The sequence below is a fragment of the Triticum urartu genome, chromosome 3 (genome assembly GCF_003073215.2).
Source record: "Triticum urartu cultivar G1812 chromosome 3, Tu2.1, whole genome shotgun sequence".
In the NCBI taxonomy this organism is placed as follows: Eukaryota; Viridiplantae; Streptophyta; class Magnoliopsida; order Poales; family Poaceae; genus Triticum; species Triticum urartu.
The window spans coordinates 638,858,937-638,877,370 of NC_053024.1; the positions used below are offsets into that span (position 1 = coordinate 638,858,937).

The 18,434-nt window shown below is 47.8% G+C and overlaps 1 protein-coding gene across 1 annotated transcript; it reads left to right on the forward strand.

Moving 5' to 3' along the window:
- The first annotated feature begins 1,183 nt into the window (after nucleotides 1–1,183).
- Nucleotides 1,184–3,351, forward strand: LOC125545571. The gene is made up of 2 exons (XM_048709571.1): nucleotides 1,184–1,396; nucleotides 1,910–3,351. Exon 2 carries the CDS (start codon nucleotides 2,025–2,027, stop codon nucleotides 3,216–3,218), a length of 1,194 nt encoding a protein of 397 aa, XP_048565528.1. The 5' UTR covers nucleotides 1,184–1,396; nucleotides 1,910–2,024; the 3' UTR covers nucleotides 3,219–3,351.
- Nucleotides 3,352–18,434: the final 15,083 nt, after the last annotated feature.

Below are 18,434 nucleotides of genomic sequence, written 5' to 3' on the forward strand. Positions count from 1 at the left end.
ACAAACACCACCCGACGTGCATTATATGTTTTCTCCATCTACTTGCTTGTTCTCTCTATAGAAAGAATGTCGCTTAGAGACAGTCCACCAACTACTGCCCTCCTAAGAACTCCCATCTAGGGTTTCAACCGCCTCTCGCCGGCGCCGCCGCTGGTCCGCCTCGTCTCCTATGGTCCTTGGATCATGAAGGCGCGGTGGATCCCGGCCCTTGCTGGCAGGAGGGCTTCGTTTTCATGTGCTTTTTTCAGTTTTGTTAGGGTTTGTGTCATGCTCAAGAAGACGAGGCGACGACGGCTTCTTGGAGATAGAATAATGTCCTCCCTGCCTAGCCCTTGTCCCGGTGATGTTTCAAGCGTCGTCGGAAGGCATGTGGAGGTTTGTCTCCGATGGATCTTGTGGGAGCTGGTCGGCGTTTGTCTTCAGTGGATTCAACTAGATCCGGTCTTCGCTCGTCTACGTCTGTGTTTCTGCAAGTTGGATTCCTCTGATCTACGCTTCTCTTCATCGGCAACGATTGTTGTTCTGGTGCGCTGGTCCTATGGGGCCTTAACACGATGACTTCCTGACTGTCTACTACAACAATGTTTGCTTGACTCCGACGAGGGAGGGGCGATGACGGCGGTGCGTCTTTGGCTCGCTCCAGTGTTTGTAGTCGTCGCTGAGTGGTCTACGGACCCGGATGTAAATTTTACTTCTAGCGTTCTTTGTAATAATACATTAACAGTTGATGAATAGATCGGAAGTTTTCTCGAAAAAAAAGAAAAAATGTCGCTTGCTCAAGAGAAAACACATTAGAATAATAACAAGAAAACACATATCTTTTTTGCCGAAAAAAAGAAAAAGAAAACACATATCTTTTCAAATAATAACAAGACAACACATTGAGTTTGGAAGGAAAACCTGCATTCTGATCATGGGTTGACGCCCAATATTAGGTGGGCGAAATCAGTCTTAGGTTGACCTTGCGGTACGCGTTGGTGCGCCCAGCATAAAGCCCCGCTCCCACGTAGGCTCGGGTGGGGACGGCCGAGGCGCGAGGGTCGGCACCTACCGAGCCGCAAGACAACTGGAGACAGGCTGTCTCCCACCCCCCTCCGCTCTTCTTCGCTCTGTCTCGACTCTCTCTCCTCCCATCCTCCTCTCCCTCTCTCTCTCCTCCCTCCCCTTCCACCTTCTCCACCTCCCCCATTCCCCCCCCCCCCTCGCCCCCGCCCACCTGCACCGCCAGCGCCCCCATTCCGCCTCCGCCCCGCCCGCCGCCGGATCCCGCAGCTTCTCGCCGCCGCCTCCCGCCCGGCCTCCGAATCACCGGATCCCATCGGGGGTCCCGGCCGCCGCAGCTTCCACCGCCGGGGAAGGTCCCCCGCCGCCGCCCGCCCGCCCGCCCCCTGCCGAGGTGATTCCCGCGGACCTTTCGCCCTCGTCTTAATATCGCTGCCAGCTTACTCTGGCGATCTCTGCTTTGCTCGCTGCTTAATGGGCTGGCCTCCAGCCGCTTAGTTGGTGGAAACGAGTAGGATATGCTGCTCGAGTGCTATGCTTGCTGTTTTTGGAGTGTTTGCTGGTTAAATGTTACCGTCTTTTGGTGCTGGAATTGTAAGGTTTTAGTTGCTTGATGCTAGCAATGTTTTACATGCCCCGGTTGTGCTTGTTAATTAGCCGATTAAATCGGATGTTATGCTTGTTACGGCTTAGGGCGTCTCGGTACCACTCCATGTCTTTATGAACTGCGTGTATGCTAGTAACTAATGGAGCTTGTTATTACTGTGGTTTGTGCCCCTGAGGTTTAGGGTGCAATCAAACCAAACCAATTTTGCTAGAGAGCTGGCTTTGTTTTAGCCTGTACCTGTACTTACCAAATTTGGATTGTTGCCTCAATCGATCTAATGTAATTATTCGTCGATTACAGTGTTGTGGAAGCTGGACACAGCTGGAACTTGGAAGCAGGCCGAGTCTATGGTATTTGTGGGTCATTGTGCTATCGATGCGAGCAGAGAGCATGCGTGGCAGCTGTTCTTCGGGTGATGCACCTGAGCAGAGAAGCTGCCGATATAGTCGGTTGGTTTACGATTGGACTGTTTGTGGCCTTTGCTGCTCTGGGCCTCTACTGCATTTTTCAGTCAATCCAGTTCTGGTTTCGGATTCGGAAAGGGACCTTGCTCTCACTCGGTTACTTTAATGGTCCCTGGGTGACTCGCATTGCTCTGATTCTGATCACTATTTGGTGGGGAGTAGGGGAGATTGTGAGATTGAGCTTCTTGAAGGGATGGCTGTTCTCCAGCTTAGTGTGGCAGAAGATCGCATGTGACGCCTACATTCTCTCCAATCTAGGGTTTGCTGAACCAAGCATCTTCTTTGGCTTTGCTTTCCTCCTGCATGGCTCATTACAGAAGAGGGAGCTGGGCACTTTGACCCAGAGATGGAACTTGAAGACCATTGGCTACATGTTGGTTTTCTGTGTTCCGGTGTTCTTCGTTCAGGCCCTTCTTGTGTTTGTTGGGCCTACATTTGTTAAGGATGAGAACAGTGCACATGGAAGGAGAGTGTTTGCTAAATACTTCATTCAGACGTCCATGCCAGTTGGGGACACCAATGTTTGCACCTATCCGTTGTTTGGCACCATTTTTCTGGGACTTATCGATGCCGTCCTGATGAGCTATGTCTCCTATGTTGGATCTCGGGTGTTATCCTTGGTCATCAACAAGGCGCTGCGAAAGAGGGTTTCCTGGCTGATAATGTCGGTGCTTTTCTTCCTTCCTATCAGGGTGCTTCTTCTAGGGTTCTCAGTGATGCCCAGCCCAGGAGATAAAGCATTTGAGGTCATCGTCTTCTTGTCATTCGTAATGATGCTATCCGGCACAACTGTTGGGATACTCTTGCTGGTATTCTGGCCTGTCCGTGATTCATTGGCACTCAAAGATGCAGGCAGCAGGGAGATAGCAGAGATGGTGCCTTATGACGATTACTACTATGAGGGCTCGTCGCTTGTGGCCAACCAGAGCTTCCGAGAAATCGAGCGGAACTCTGACACGTCAACAAAGCGTGGCTCCATATCCTTCCGCACAATGATCAGGGAAGACCAGCTTCCGCCGGATGGCACAGATGAGATCGGCTTCTCCTCTCGCAGCGGCGTCCATATTGGATCATCCTCGCCTGCAGGTTCTTCACCAAGCGCTGCAATGCCCATGCTGCCTCTCAAGGAGGTCCCTAGATACTAAGTAGTGTTCACCTGTGGCTTCTGCCCTTCTACCATGTGCTCCCCCCTTCCATTTTCTCCTCCCCCTTCCTCTTACCTACCTTAATGATAACAGTTTTGTGGCAATCAAAAGGTTTTTGTAAAGTTTTGGAGTAGCATGAATCGTCCGTCTAGATCAGTCGTCTAGTTCCATGTTTATCAATGTAGCAAGTAGCTTAGATCTTGCAAAGGCTAAGCATGAGCTGTGCACCTGGCATTGGCTGGCAAGTTCACTTTTGGTTGGTTTGCTGCCCCCACAATGCTGTCTTAGCTGATAAGCTCCACCATGGCATAGGCTGGAATGGGGCTCATCTTGTCTGTCCGTTCCTTAGTTGCCTCTCTCCATGACAGCTATGCAGGCTAGTAGTGGCAGCATATGTTATATTTTTGAGACCTGGTCTTGAATTGAAGGTGTGTAAAGAAGCTGTTCGATATAAATGTCTTGGAGAAATCCAGAGCCGCATATGCAGAGCCAGAAACACCAAAAAAAAAAAAATGAAGATGGCAGGCAAAAATATCTGGCAGAATTGATTTTTTCCCCTTGCCTCCTAGGATGTTTCACTTTCACCTGGACTGGATGTGTCGCCGCTTGAAATCTACCATAGATGTCTAGGCAGGCTTGCTATGGCTGCTAGCTGCTGCTGCTGCTGCTGACAGCTTGTCTTTTAGGTGGTTTTGTCACTGGCCACTCTGGATTTTATTTTATCCGTGTTGCGCGGCGCGCCTGTCTTTTATCCTTTGACATGGTCTGCAGATGCCCCATTGAAAATTCACCAGTGGGGCGGGCGATCACGGTTTATTATTTGTTATTATTATTCTAGTTCCCCACGGGTGATCCAGATGCTCACTGCTTGTGCTTGGTATCCAAAGTTGCTTGCCGCGCGCAGTCAACTGGGACAATGCGGTCTCTGGTTTTCTTTTCTTTTCTTTTGCTGGCCGCATGCCAGTTTCTGCAAGATCATTCACTGCCCTATGTTCGCCAGTTTCCCCTTCGCCCGGTCGAGAACGTGCCTTCTGTGCTGCCGCCTTGTACCACCAGCAGCAGTCCAGCACGTAGATGCACATAGGATTCCCCTCAAGTTGGGGCGGCCGGCCAGTGTGTGTGGGCACTTGGGCTTACATGCTGCGTGACACTTGCTGTTTAGTACAGCGACGCATGTGACCCGGGGCATGGCATGGGGGGATCGATGTGCCAGCCAGTTATTATCGGTGGGGCTGCCGTGTTCCGGGGTTCTCTATGATGATCATGATGATGATCTCCCGGAGATCATCGCACGGCCGCTTGAACAGGAGCACAAGGGAAGGTTAATAGCGAGCGGTGGTACAGGATCAAAATGGATCTTTTCTTCCTTCCTGTAGTGTCCTTTTTCTGATCCCAAAACTTTCCGGGGCGAAATGATGTACGCAGGGCCTCCCTCCACGCGTCCTGCTGCCGCCCAGCCCGACATTCACTTGCGCCTTCAACTCGCCACAGTCCACGGTGGCCTGCCCGAGCGAGCGTAGATAATCAATCCGGTGCGATGTGGTGGTCGTACTGCTGCGGGTACGGGATGGTGAATGGAAATACTCCTACTAGAGCAAGTGTGTTGGCGATCTGTCTGCTGTGGCCCCCGCTGGATCTTCCTGGTTGGACGAAGGAACGGAGGCATATCTTCTCCTGCATCGGAAGCCTGGACTGGACGGGTATAATAGTGGCGGATCTTCTCTTGACCAGCGGGCGCCAGCTGCTGCCGTGCCTAACTTGCCGGCCCGGCCCGGCCGGGCTGGCGACAGCCGCATCGGGCCGACGGTCTCGTGTACCGCGGCGCGGCGGCAGGGCGAGCGAGGAGGCGTGCGGCCGCTCGCGTGAAGGGAGTTCGCACACGGTACTGTGCCTGGCAAAGCGAGTGTGAGCTGTGGGCTGGCTCGTCGCCGTCGCGCTACGAGATACAGCTAGCGTCCATGTTCGAATGAGATGTGGCTCCTCCGCATTTCGTCGTGCTGTCGAGCCGCGGTCGCAGCCTTGCAAGGTCCGTGCGTTCATTCGAGTCCCCGGAAGACTTCTGTCTGTGTATGCAAATATACTGACGGCCCGCGTGGCTAACTACTCACCCTGTTCCATTTCCATAATAGTTTTTGTCGTGGTTTTAGTTCAAATTGAAGGCCATACTTTTCTATTAGCTTGTGGAGGGCACCATATGTTCATAAATAGTTTCGAATGTCTTACTTAGGGCATTTCCAACAGTAACCCGTAAATTTCCACCCGTATCTATTCCACGGACGGAGGACCAATCCGTGAACACGGATTCGGAAGGCCGCCATCCAACCATAGCAGCGTATATCCGGCCTTCCTCTCATTTTTTTGAAGTCCCACGATCAATCAAATAGCCGCATACATAAAGTGCAGACGCTCAAATAGCCGTATGCATCACTAGTTTAAATTTTAAAAAGTTCAAATATTACATCCCAACTTTGTTGTCCCCTTTAACCGCCCACTGATACTCAATCAGATCTTTCTCCAATTGCTCGTGAGTTGGTCGGTGCCAAATTTGTTGATGCATTTGAATAAATTCTTCAAATGTGGTTCTATTCTGGCCTGAAAGTTGGATAGAATCACCCATGTTCTCAACTTCTAGAGCTGCGGCAGCATCGTCACCCTCATCCTCGACGATCATGTTATGCATGATCACACAACATGTCATCACCTGCCAGAAGGTCTTCAGATCCCATTGTTTAGTAGGTCCACGAACAATTGCAAAATGGGCGTGTAGAACTCCGAATGCCCTCTCGACATCCTTTCTAGGTGCTTGTCTTTGGGTGAAGTGAGCCTTGTTTGGCCAACTGGGTTAGAGATGGTGTTGACAAAGATAGCCCACAGAGAATAGATACCGTCAACCAGATAGTAGCCCATATTGTACTCATGTCCATTGATAGTATAGTGGCAAGGAGGAGCTTTTTCTTCAGTCCGCCTCACAAACAACGGTGATCGCTACAGTACATTGATGTCATTATGAGATCCGGGCATGCCAAAGAAAGTGTGCAAAATCCAAAGATTTTGTGGTGCAACTGCTTCAAGAATTATGATGGGCTTCTTAACATGACCCTGATATTTTCCTTATAGAGCCTTCAAGCAATTCTATCATTTCCAATGCATGCAGTCAAAGAGATCCAAGCAAACCTGGGCACCCTTTTGCTTTTGAGATTGCCAAGAGCCTCTCCGTGTCTGCCGCAGTTGGTTATCTCAGGTACCGAGGTCCGAACACCTCGACCAATTCAGTTGCAAACCTGACCACGGCATCTCCGCATGTGCTCTCAGACATCCGTAGGTACTCACCCGACGAATCGGCGGCCGTGCCATATGCAAGCATCCAGATTGCGGCCGTGCACTTCTTGTAACCGGAGAACCCAATCATTCCCACGATGTCTTTCTCCAGGATGAAGTAGTCATCATAGGATCGTATGCCATGGTATAAACTGTTGGGGAACGTAGCAGAATTTTAAAATTTTCTACGCATCACCAAGATCAATCTATGGAGTCATCTAGCAACGAGGGAGAGAGGAGTGCATCTATATACCCTTGTAGATCGCGCGCGGAAGCGTTCAAGAGAACAGGGTTGATGGAGTCGTACTCGTCGTGATCCAAATCACCGATGACCTAGCGCCGAACGGACTGCACCTCCGCGTTCAACACACGTACGGTTGGGAAGACGTCTCCTTCAACTTGATCCAGCAAGGGGGAAGGAGAGGTTGATGAAGATCCAGCAGCACGACGACGTGGTGGTGGAAGCAACGGTGATCTCGGCAGGGCTTCGCCAAGCTCAGGGAGTGAGAGGAGTGTCACGGGAGGGAGAGGGAGGCGCCAGGGGCTAGGGTGCGGCTGCCCTCCCTCCCCCACTATATATAGGACCCCTAGCGGGGGCGCCGGCCCTAGGAGATTGAATCTCCAAGGGGGGGCGGCCAAGGGGGGTGGAGTGCCCCCCAAGCCAAGTGGGGCGCCCCCACCCCTAGGGTTTCCAACCCTAGGCGCAGGGGAGGCCCATGGGGGGGCGCACCAGCCCACTAGGGGCTGGTTCCCCTCCCACTTCAGCCCATGGGGCCCTCCGGGATAGGTGGCCCCACCCGGTGGACCCCTGGGACCCTTCCGATGGTCCCGGTACAATACCGATTACCTCCGAAACCTTTCCGATGGCCGAAACTTGACTTCCTATATATAAATCTTCACCTCCGGACCATTCCGAAACTCCTCGTGACGTCCAGGATCTCATTCGGGACTCCGAACAACTTTCGAGTTACCGTATGCTAATATCTCAACAACCCTATCGTCACCGAACCTTAAGTGTGTAGACCCTACGGGTTCGGGAGACACGCAGACATGACCGAGACGACTCTCCGGCCAATAACCAACAGCGGGATCTGGATACCCATATTGTCTCCCACATGCTCCTCGATGATCTCATCGAATGAACCATGATGTCGAGGATTCAATCAATCCCGTATACAATTCCCTTTGTCAATCGGTACATTACTTGCCCGAGACTCGATCGTTGGTATCCCAATACCTCGTTCAATCTCGTTACTGGCAAGCCACTTTACTCGTACCGTAATGCATGATATCGTGATCAACCACTTGGTAACATTGAGCTCATTATGATGATGCATTACCGAGTGGGCCCAGAGATACCTCTCCGTCATACGGAGCGACAAATCCTAGTCTCGATTCGTGCCAACCCAACAGACACTTTCGGAGATACCTGTAGTGTACCTTTATAGTCACCCAGTTACGTTGTGACGTTTGGCACACCCAAAGCACTCCTACGATATCCGGGAGTTGCACAATCTCATGGTCTAAGGAAATGATACTTGACATTCGGAAAAGCTATAGCAAACGAACTACACGATCTTTAAGCTATGCTTAGGAATGGGTCTTGTCCATCACATCATTCTCCTAATGATGTGATCCCGTTATCAATGACATCCAATGTCCATAGTCAGGAAACCATGACTATCTTTTGATCAACGAGCTATTCAACTAGAGGCTCACTAGGGACGTGTTGTGGTCTGTGTATTCACACATGTATTATGATTTCCGGATAACACAATTATAGCATGAACAATAGACAATTATCATGAACAAATAAATATAATAATAACCATTTTATTATTGCCTCTAGGGCATATTTCCAACAGTCTCCCACTTGCACTAGAGTCAATAGCCTAGTTACATTGTGATGAATCGAACACCCATGCAGTTCTGGTGTTGATCATGTTTTTCTCTAGGGAGAGGTTTAGTCAACGGATCTGCCACATTCAGGTCCGTATGTACTTTACAAATATCTATGTCTCCATTTTGAACACTTTCACGAATGGAGTTGAAACGACGCTTGATATGCCTGGTCTTCCTGTGAAACCTGGGCTCCTTGGCAAGGGCAATAGCTCCAGTGTTGTCACAGAAGAGAGTCATCGGGCCCGACGCATTGGGTATGACTCCTAGGTCGGTAATGAACTCCTTCACCCAGATTGCCTCTTGTGCTGCCTCCGAGGCTGCCATGTACTCCGCTTCACATGTAGATCCCGCCACAACGCTTTGCTTGCAACTGCACCAGCTTACTGCCCCACCATTCAAAATATACACGTATCCGGTTTGTGACTTAGAGTCATCCAGATCTGTGTCGAAGCTAGCATCGACGTAACCCTTTACGACGAGCTCTTCGTCACCTCCATAAACGAGAAACATATCCTTAGTCCTCTTCAGGTACTTCAGGATATTCTTGACCGCTGTCCGGTGTTCCATGCCGGGATTACTTTGATACCTTCCTACCAAACTTACGGCAAGGTTTACATCAGTTCTGGTACACAACATAGCATACATGATAGACCCTATGGTCGAGGCATAGGGGACGACACTCATCTTTTCTCTATCTTCTGCCGTGGTCGGGCATTGAGCCGTGCTCAATCTCGTACCTTGCAATACAGGCAAGAACCCCTTCTTTGACTGATCCATTTTGAACTTCTTCAATATCTTGTCAAGGTACGTACTCTGTGAAAGACCAATGAGGCGTCTCGATCTATCTCTATAGATCTTGATGCCTAATATATAAGCAGCTTCTCCAAGATCCTTCATTAAAAAACACTTGTTCAAGTAGGCCTTTATGATTTCCAAGAATTCTATATCATTTCCCATCAACAGTATGTCATCCACATACAATATGAGAAATGCTACAGAGCTCCCACTCACTTTCTTGTAAATGCAGGCTTCTCCATAAGTCTGCGTAAACCCAAACGCTTTGATCATCTCATCAAAACGAATGTTCCAACTCCGAGATGCTTGCACCAGCCCATAGATCGAGCGTTGGAGCTTGCACACCTTGTCAGCATTCTTAGGATCGACAAAACCTTCCGGCTGCATCATATACAATTCTTCCTTAAGGAAACCATTAAGGAATGCCGTTTTGACGTCCATTTGCCACATCTCATAATCATAGAATGCGGCAATTGCTAACATGATTCGGACGGACTTCAGCTTCGCTACGGGTGAGAAAGTCTCGTCGTAGTCAACCCCTTGAACTTGTCGATAACCCTTAGCGACAAGCCGAGCTTTATAGATGGTTACATTACCATCCGCGTCTGTCTTCTTCTTAAAGATCCATTTATTTTCTATGGCTCGCCGATCATCGGGTAAGTCAGTCAAAGTCCATACTTCGTTTTCATACATGGATCCTATCTCGGATTTCATGGCTTCCAGCCATTTGTCGGAATCCGGGTCCGCCATCGCTTCTTCATAGTTCGAAGGTTCACCGTTGTCTAACAACATGATTTCCAAGACAGGGTTGCCGTACCACTCTGGTGCGGAACGTGTCCTTGTGGACCTACGAAGTTTAGTAGCAACTTGATCTGAAGTTTCATGATCATCATCATTAACTTCCTCTCTAGTCGGTGCAGGCACTTCAGGAACAATTTCCTGAGCTGCGCCACTCTCCGGTTCAAGAGGTAATACTTCATCAAGTTCTACTTTCCTCCCACTTATTTCTTTCGAGAGAAACTCTTTCTCTAGAAAGGACCCATTCTTGGCAACAAAGATCTTGCCTTCGGATCTGAGGTAGAAGGTATACCCAATAGTTTCTTTAGGGTATCCTATGAAGACGCATTTTTCCGACTTGGGTTCGAGCTTTTCAGGTTGAAGTTTCTTGACATAAGCATCGCATCCCCAAACTTTTAGAAACGACAACTTAGGTTTCTTCCCAAACCATAATTCATACGGTGTTGTCTCAACGGATTTCGACGGAGCCCTATTTAAAGTGAATGCGGCAGTCTCTAAAGCATAGCCCCAAAATGACAACGGTAAATCGGTAAGGGACATCATAAATTGCACCATATCCAATAGAGTGCGATTACGACGTTCGGACACACCATTACGCTGAGGTGTTCCAGGCGGCGTGAGTTGTGAAACTATTCCACATTTCCTTAAGTGTGTGCCAAATTCGTGACTCAAGTATTCTCCCCCACGATCTGATCGCAAGAACTTGATTTTTCTGCCACGTTGATTTTCAACCTCACTCTGAAATTCCTTGAACTTTTCAAAGGTCTTAGACTTATGTTTCATTAAGTAGACATACCCATATCTACTCAAGTCATCAGTGAGGGTGAGAACATAACGATAGCCACCGCGAGCCTCAACGCTCATTGGACCACACACATCAGTATGTATGATTTCCAATAAGTTGGTTGCTCGCTCCATTGTTCCTGAGAACGGAGTCTTGGTCATTTTACCCATGAGGCATGGTTCGCACGTGTCAAATGATTCGTAATCAAGAGACTCCAAAAGTCCATCGACATGGAGCTTCTTCATGCGTTTGACACCTATGTGACCAAGGCGGCAGTGCCACAAGTATGTGGGGCTATCATTATCAACCTTACATCTTTTGGTATTCACACTATGAATATGTGTAACATTACGCTCGAGATTCCTTAAGAATAAACCATTCACCAGCGAAGCATGACCATAAAACATATCTCTCATATAAATAGAACAACCATTATTCTCGGATTTAAATGAGTAGCCATCTCGAATTAAACGAGATCCTGATACAATGTTCATGCTCAAAGCTGGCACTAAATAACAATTATTGAGGTTTAAAACTAATCCCGTAGGTAAATGTAGAGGCAGCGTGCCGACGGCGATCACATCGACCTTGGAACCATTCCCGACGTGCATCGTCACCTCGTCCTTCGCCAGTCTCCGCTTATTTCGCAGCTCCTGCTTTGAGTTACAAATGTGAGCAACCGCACCGGTATCAAATACCCAGGAGCTACTACGAGTACTGGTAAGGTACACATCAATTACATGTATATCACATATACCTTTAGTGTTGCCGGCCTTCTTGTCTGCTAAGTATTTCGGGCAGTTCCGCTTCCAGTGACCATTTCCCTTGCAATAAAAACACTCAGTCTCGGGCTTGGGTCCATTCTTTGGCTTCTTCCCGGCAGCTTGCTTACCGGGCGCGGCAACTCCCTTGCCGTCCTTCTTGAAGTTCTTTTTACCCTTGCCTTTCTTGAACTTAGTGGTTTTATTCACCATAAACACTTGATGTTCCTTTTTGATTTCCACCTCCGCTGATTTCAGCATTGAATATACCTCAGGAATGGTCTTTTCCATCCCCTGCATATTGAAGTTCATCACAAAGCTCTTGTAACTCGGTGGAAGCGACTGAAGGATTCTGTCAATGACCGCATCATCCGGGAGATTGACTCCCAGCTGAGTCAAGCGGTTATGCAACCCAGACATTTTGAGTATGTGCTCACTGACAGAACTATTTTCCTCCATCTTACAACTGAAGAACTTGTCGGAGACTTCATATCTCTTGACCCAGGCATGAGCTTGGAAAACCATTTTCAGCTCTTCAAACATCTCATATGCTCCGTGTCGCTCAAAACGCTTTTGGAGCCCCGGTTCTAAGCTGTAAAGTATGCCACACTGAACAAGGGAGTAATCATCAGCAGGTGACTGCCAAGCGTTCATAACGTCTTGGTTCTCTGGGATGGGTGCGTCACCTAGCGGTGCTTCTAGGACATAATCTTTCTTGGCAGCTATGAGGATGATCCTCAGGTTCGGGACCCAGTCCGTATAGTTGCTGCCATCATCTTTCAGCTTGGTTTTCTCTAGGAACGCGTTGAAGTTGAGGGCAACATTAGCGTGGGCCATTTGATCTACAAGACATAGTGTAAAGAATTTAGACTAAGTTCATGATAATTAAGTTCATCTAATCAAATTATTCAATGAACTCCCACTCAGATAGACATCCCTCTAGTCATCTTAAGTGAAACCTTATCCGAGTCAACTAGGCCGTGTCCGATCATCACGTGAAACGGACTAGTCAACATCGGTGAACATCTTCATGTTGATCGTATCTTCTATACGACTCATGCTCGACCTTTCGGTCTTCCGTGTTCCGAGGCCATGTCTGTACATGCTAGGCTCATCAAGTCAACCTAAGTGTATTGCCTGTGTAAATCTGGCTTACACCCGTTGTATTCGAACGTTATAATCTATCACACCCGATCATCACGTGGTGCTCCAAAACAACGAACCTTCACAACGATGCACAATTATGGGGAACACTTTCTTGAAATTATTACGAAGGATCATCTTATTTAAGCTACCGTCATTCTAAGCAAATAAGATGCAAAACATGATAAACATCACATGCAATCAAATAGTGACATGATATGGCCAATATCATTTGCTCCTTTTGATCTCCATCTTCGGGGCTTCATGATCATCGTTGTCACCGGCATGACACCATGATCTCCATCATCGTGTCTTCTTGAAGTTGTCTCGTCATCTATTACTTCTACTACTACGGCTAATGCTTTAGCAATAAAGTAAAGTAATTACATGACGTTTATGTTGACACGCAGGTCATAAATAAATTAAGACAACTCCTATGGCTCCTGCCAGTTGTCATACTCATCGACATGCAAGTCGTGATTCCTATTACAAGAACATGATCAATCTCATACGTCACATATATCATTCATCACATCATTTTGGCCATATCACATCACACGGCACATGCTGCAAAAACAAGTTAGACGTCCTCTAATTGTTGTTGCAAGTTTTTACGTGGCTGCTATAGGTTTCTAGCAAGAACATTTCTTACCTACGCCAAAACCACAAGGTGATATGCCAATTTCTATTTACCTTTCATAAGGACCCTTTTCATCGAATCCGATCTGACTAAAGTGGGAGAGACAGATACCCGCCAGCCACCTTATGCAACTAGTGCATGTCAATCGGTGGAACCAGTCTCACGTAAGCGTACGTGTAAGGTCGGTCCGGGCCGCTTCATCCCACGATGCCGCTGAATCAAGATAAGACTAGTAACGACAAGCAAATTGACAATATCTACGCCCACAACTGCTTTGTGTTCTACTCGTGCATAGAAACTACGCATAGACCTAGCTCATGATGCCACTGTTGGGGAACGTAGCAGAATTTTAAAATTTTCTACGCATCACCAAGATCAATCTATGGAGTCATCTAGCAACGTGGGAGAGAGGAGTGCATCTACATACCGTTGTAGATCGCGCGCGAAAGCGTTCAAGAGAACCGGGTTGATGGAGTCGTACTCATCGTGATCCAAATCACCGATGACCTAGCGCCGAACGGACGGCACCTCCGCGTTCAACACACGTACGGTTGGGAAGACGTCTCCTCCAACTTGATCCAGCAAGGGGGAAGGAGAGGTTGATGAAGATCCAGCAGCACGACGGCGTGGTGGTGGAAGCAACGGTGATCTCGGCAGGGCTTCGCCAAGCTCGGGGAGAGGGAGGAGTGTCACGGGAGGGAGAGGGAGGTGCCAGGGGCTAGGGTGCGGCTGATCTCCCTCCCCCCACTATATATAGGACCCCTAGGGGGGCGCCGGCCCTAGGAGATTGAATCTCCAAGGGGGGGCAAGGGGGGTGGAGTGCCCCCCAAGCCAAGTGGGGCGTCCCCACCCCTAGGGTTTCCAACCCTAGGCGTAGGGAAGGCCCATGGGGGGCGCACCAGCCCACTAGGGGCTGGTTCCCCTCCCACTTCAGCCCATGGGGCCCTCCGGGATAGGTGGCCCCACCCGGTGGACCCCCGGGACCCTTTCGGTGGTCCCGGTACAATACCGATTACCCCCGAAACCTTCCCGATGGCCGAAACTTGACTTCCTATATATAAATCTTCACCTCCGGACCATTCCGAAACTCCTCGTGACGTCCGGGATCTCATCCGGGACTCCGAACAACTTTCGGGTTACCATATGCTAATATCTCAACAACCATAGCGTCGCCGAACATTAAGTGTGTAGACCCTACGGGTTCGGGAGACACGCAAACATGACCGAGATGACTCTCCGGTCAATAACCAACAGCGAGATCTGGATACCCATGTTGGCTCCCACATGCTCCTCGATGATCTCATCGAATGAACCACGATGTCGAGGAATCAATCAATCCCCTATACAATTCCCTTTGTTAATCGGTACGTTACTTGCCCGAGACTCGATCGTCGGTATCCCAATACCTCGTTCAATCTCGTTACCGGCAAACCACTTTACTCGTACCGTAATGCATGATCCCGTGATCAAACACTTGGTCACATTGAGCTCATTATGATGATGCATTACCGAGTGGGCCCAGAGATACCTTTCCGTCATACGGAGTGAAAAATCCTAGTCTCGATTCGTGCCAACCCAAGAGACACTTTCGAAGATACCTGTAGTGTACCTTTATAGTCACCCAGTTACGTTGTGACGTTTGGCACACCCAAAGCACTCCTACGGTATCCATGAGTTGCACAATCTCATGGTGTAAGGAAATGATACTTGACATTCGGAAAAGCTATAGCAAACGAACTACACGATCTTTGAGCTATGCTTAGGATTGGGTCTTGTCCATCACATCATTCTCCTAACGATGTGATCCCGTTATCAATGACATCCAATGTCCATAGTCAGGAAACCATGACTATCTTTTGATCAATGAGCTAGTCAACTAGAGGCTCACTAGGGACGTGTTGTGGTCTATGTATTCACACATGCATTACGATTTCCGGATAACACAATTATAGCATGAACAATAGACAATTATCATGAACAAAGAAATATAATAATAACCATTTTATTATTGCCTCTAGGGCATACTTCCAACACAAACAATCGAAGACAGTCTTGCGCATCCGAAAACGTCGGCGAAAATGGTTAGCGAAGAGTGCATCGGGCGCAAAGTAGTCGACCACCAGTGTCAAATGGCCGCGCGCCCTGTTGCAGTTGAGCACTTGATGACCCTTGATCGAGCCCTTGAAATTGAGAACATGCTCCTCCGCACGCTCTGCGTCTTCCAGGATCGCTTGCATTATCGCCGTTTCATCAGAGTACTCCTCCTTGTCCGACGAGGCATCGGACGACTCAACATACTGTTTGTACATGTGCTCCGAATGAGAATCCATTGCTAGAAAGAATAAGGGAAACCTTTTTAGCTCCGACAATTCATCGAACAATTGTCAGCCATGGTGAGTATAATAGCGGACAGTACCTGGCGGGGCGGTCGGAGGACAAGGGATGAATGGCGACGGAGGAGAAGCGGGGTGGAGCCCTGCTAGAGCGCTGGAGGTGACGGAGACGTAGAGTTCCGAAGGGGTGTGGTGTGGTGGCGGCGAAGACAAGAGAGAGAGAAGGAAGAAGGGAAAATGGGAAGGATGAATGCATGGGTTTCGGGAAGGGTTTTGGGTGGGCCGAAGGTGTCGGAGTCCTACGTGTCTGATGTCCGGACTCCCGCAAACCTGCCCCACGTTTGTGTCCGGTTTACGGGCAAAAACGCGTCCGGACTGCCTCGTGAATCGATACTGGCCGGCGTTGGATGGCTTCGGCGGTCCGAATGGATACTAGCGGTTTTCAGGTCCACCTTGAAGATGCCCTTAGATCTACAGCTTTGGTAAGTGGTCTTCGGCATCTCAGAAGTGAAATTATCGAGTGGTCTAGGTCCAAATTAGCTTGATATCAATGGACGGTCCTAGCTGGTGCGTAGAACCACATCTCGGATAAGAGAGTTATGGCGAAATTTTTCCTGTCAATTTTGTTTAAGTCTTTTTAGTGCCCATCTCTTGCTACATCTATTTGGCCCAATACATCATTATGCATTTGTTTCTTCTTTCTTCTCCTCTCCATATTCTCACCAAGGAATTGAGCTATCATGCTCCTATTAGGCGCACATGCGATGTCTAGTTCCCTAGCGCGTACCCCCATGCTGAAACGTTCACACAGTGGGTTGGCCCAGTTTTTCTGGGCATTCTCGCCCGGTTTTGGGAAGGTTCTAGCACCTTCCCTGAAACGGGATTTCTTGTTTTTTTCCGGTTTATGTTTTTCATTTTTATTTCCTTTTTATTCTTTCTTTTTGTTTTCTTTTCTCTATTTTCTTTCTTTACTTTTTCACCATTATTTCATTCATCAGATTAAAAAATGTTCAGCCAATTCAAATTTTGTTCATCAAATACAAAAATTGCTCATCAAAGTCACAAAATGGTCTTCGAAATAAAAAAAGTTCATCAAATTCGAAATTTGTTCATCCTTTTTCTCAAAAAATGTTCATCAAATGCAAAATTTGTTCATTGATTTTTCAAAAATTATTCATTGTATTCAAATTTTGTTCACCCATTTTTCAAAAGTCAATGTTCTTGAATGTGATTTTTGTTCATCAAGTTCAAAAAATGTTCATCGATTTTTGAATTAGCGAACATCTTTTTAAAATTTATGAACATTTATTGAGTTTATGAACATTGTTTAAAATCATGAACAATTTTTTAAACCACGAACATCTTAAGATTTCTGCAACATTTTCTAAAAAATCATTTTTTCTTCAATTTGAACTATTTTGATATTCTGAATTGTGTTAAAGAAGAAGAAAAAAAGAAAATAAAATTAAAACCAAAAAATACCGAATAAAAAACTGGGGCGCCGAACCCCACCGATGGGCCGGGCCATGAGGGGAGTGGGTGCGCGCTGGCATGTTGGCCAGCGCCTCACGCGCCAAATAGGGGGTCCCATTGAGCTAGTTAGGGCGAAGACAACCAAATCACTAGTTAAGGAGTACTCGTTGTAAAGATCACTCCAATTCCCCTGATTGCGACAAGTGGCGCACATGGAGCGCGCCACCTGTTGCATCCTGGAAATTTCTCTTTTTTCGTATATCTGTTTATTCAAAACGTTTTATCTCTCAAACCGTGCGTCCAAATCTCGAACTGCTTTCACTGTTGGATTCCTCGCGTCGAGATCTTCAAAACTAGATCCCATGTTGATAGGTTTTGACCAACTTATTTTTCACGGAAAAAACCAGACGAAAAAACCGGATGAAAAAACCGGATGAAAAAACCGAACCGGGAGCACGGATTTTTTCCCTTTCCGAAAGAGGCACGCCCGTGCCTCTCACGAAATCACAATCGTGCCTCTCGTGGAAGCAAAACTGTGACTCTAGCGGAAGAAAAAAAAATGCGTTTTTTCGTTTCCGAGGAGGTACGGCCGTGACTCTCGCGAAGGCACAACCATGCCTTTTGCGGAAGCAAAACCGTGACTCGCGAAAGGAAAAAAAAACAGAAAACGTGTTTTTTTCGTTTCCGAGAGGCACGACCATGACTCTCGCGGAAGCAAAACCGTGTTTTTTCCTTTTCCGAGAGGCACAGACGTGACTCTCGCTAAAGCACAACCGTGCCTCTCGCAGAAGCAAAACCATGACTCTCGCGAAAGGAAAAAAGTAACAGAAAACATGTTTTTTTTCGTTTCTGAGAGGCATGGCCGTGACTCTCGCGAAAGCACACCCGTGCCTCTCGCGGAAGCAAAACCGTGACTCTTGCGAAAGGAAAAAAAATAAAAAACACATTTTTTTCCGTTTCCAAGTGGCACGGCCGTGACTCTCACGAAAGGAAAATCGTGCCTCTCGCGGAAGCAGAACCGTGACTCTTGCGAAAAGGAAAAAAAGAAAACGCATTTTTTCGCGCAATTTTTTTTATCAAAAAGTTAAGAAAGACCGGTGAAAAACCAAAACGTCGAAGAAAACCGAAAAACCCGTTTAAAAAGCCAAAAACGCGTGCGAAAAAAATAAAAAAATTCAAAGAAAACGTCTAAAGCATGACACGTGGCGATTGGCTAAAAGTGCTAAGTGACACTGATTGTTGCGAGGCTCCCGAAGAAGCGCTCGTTAA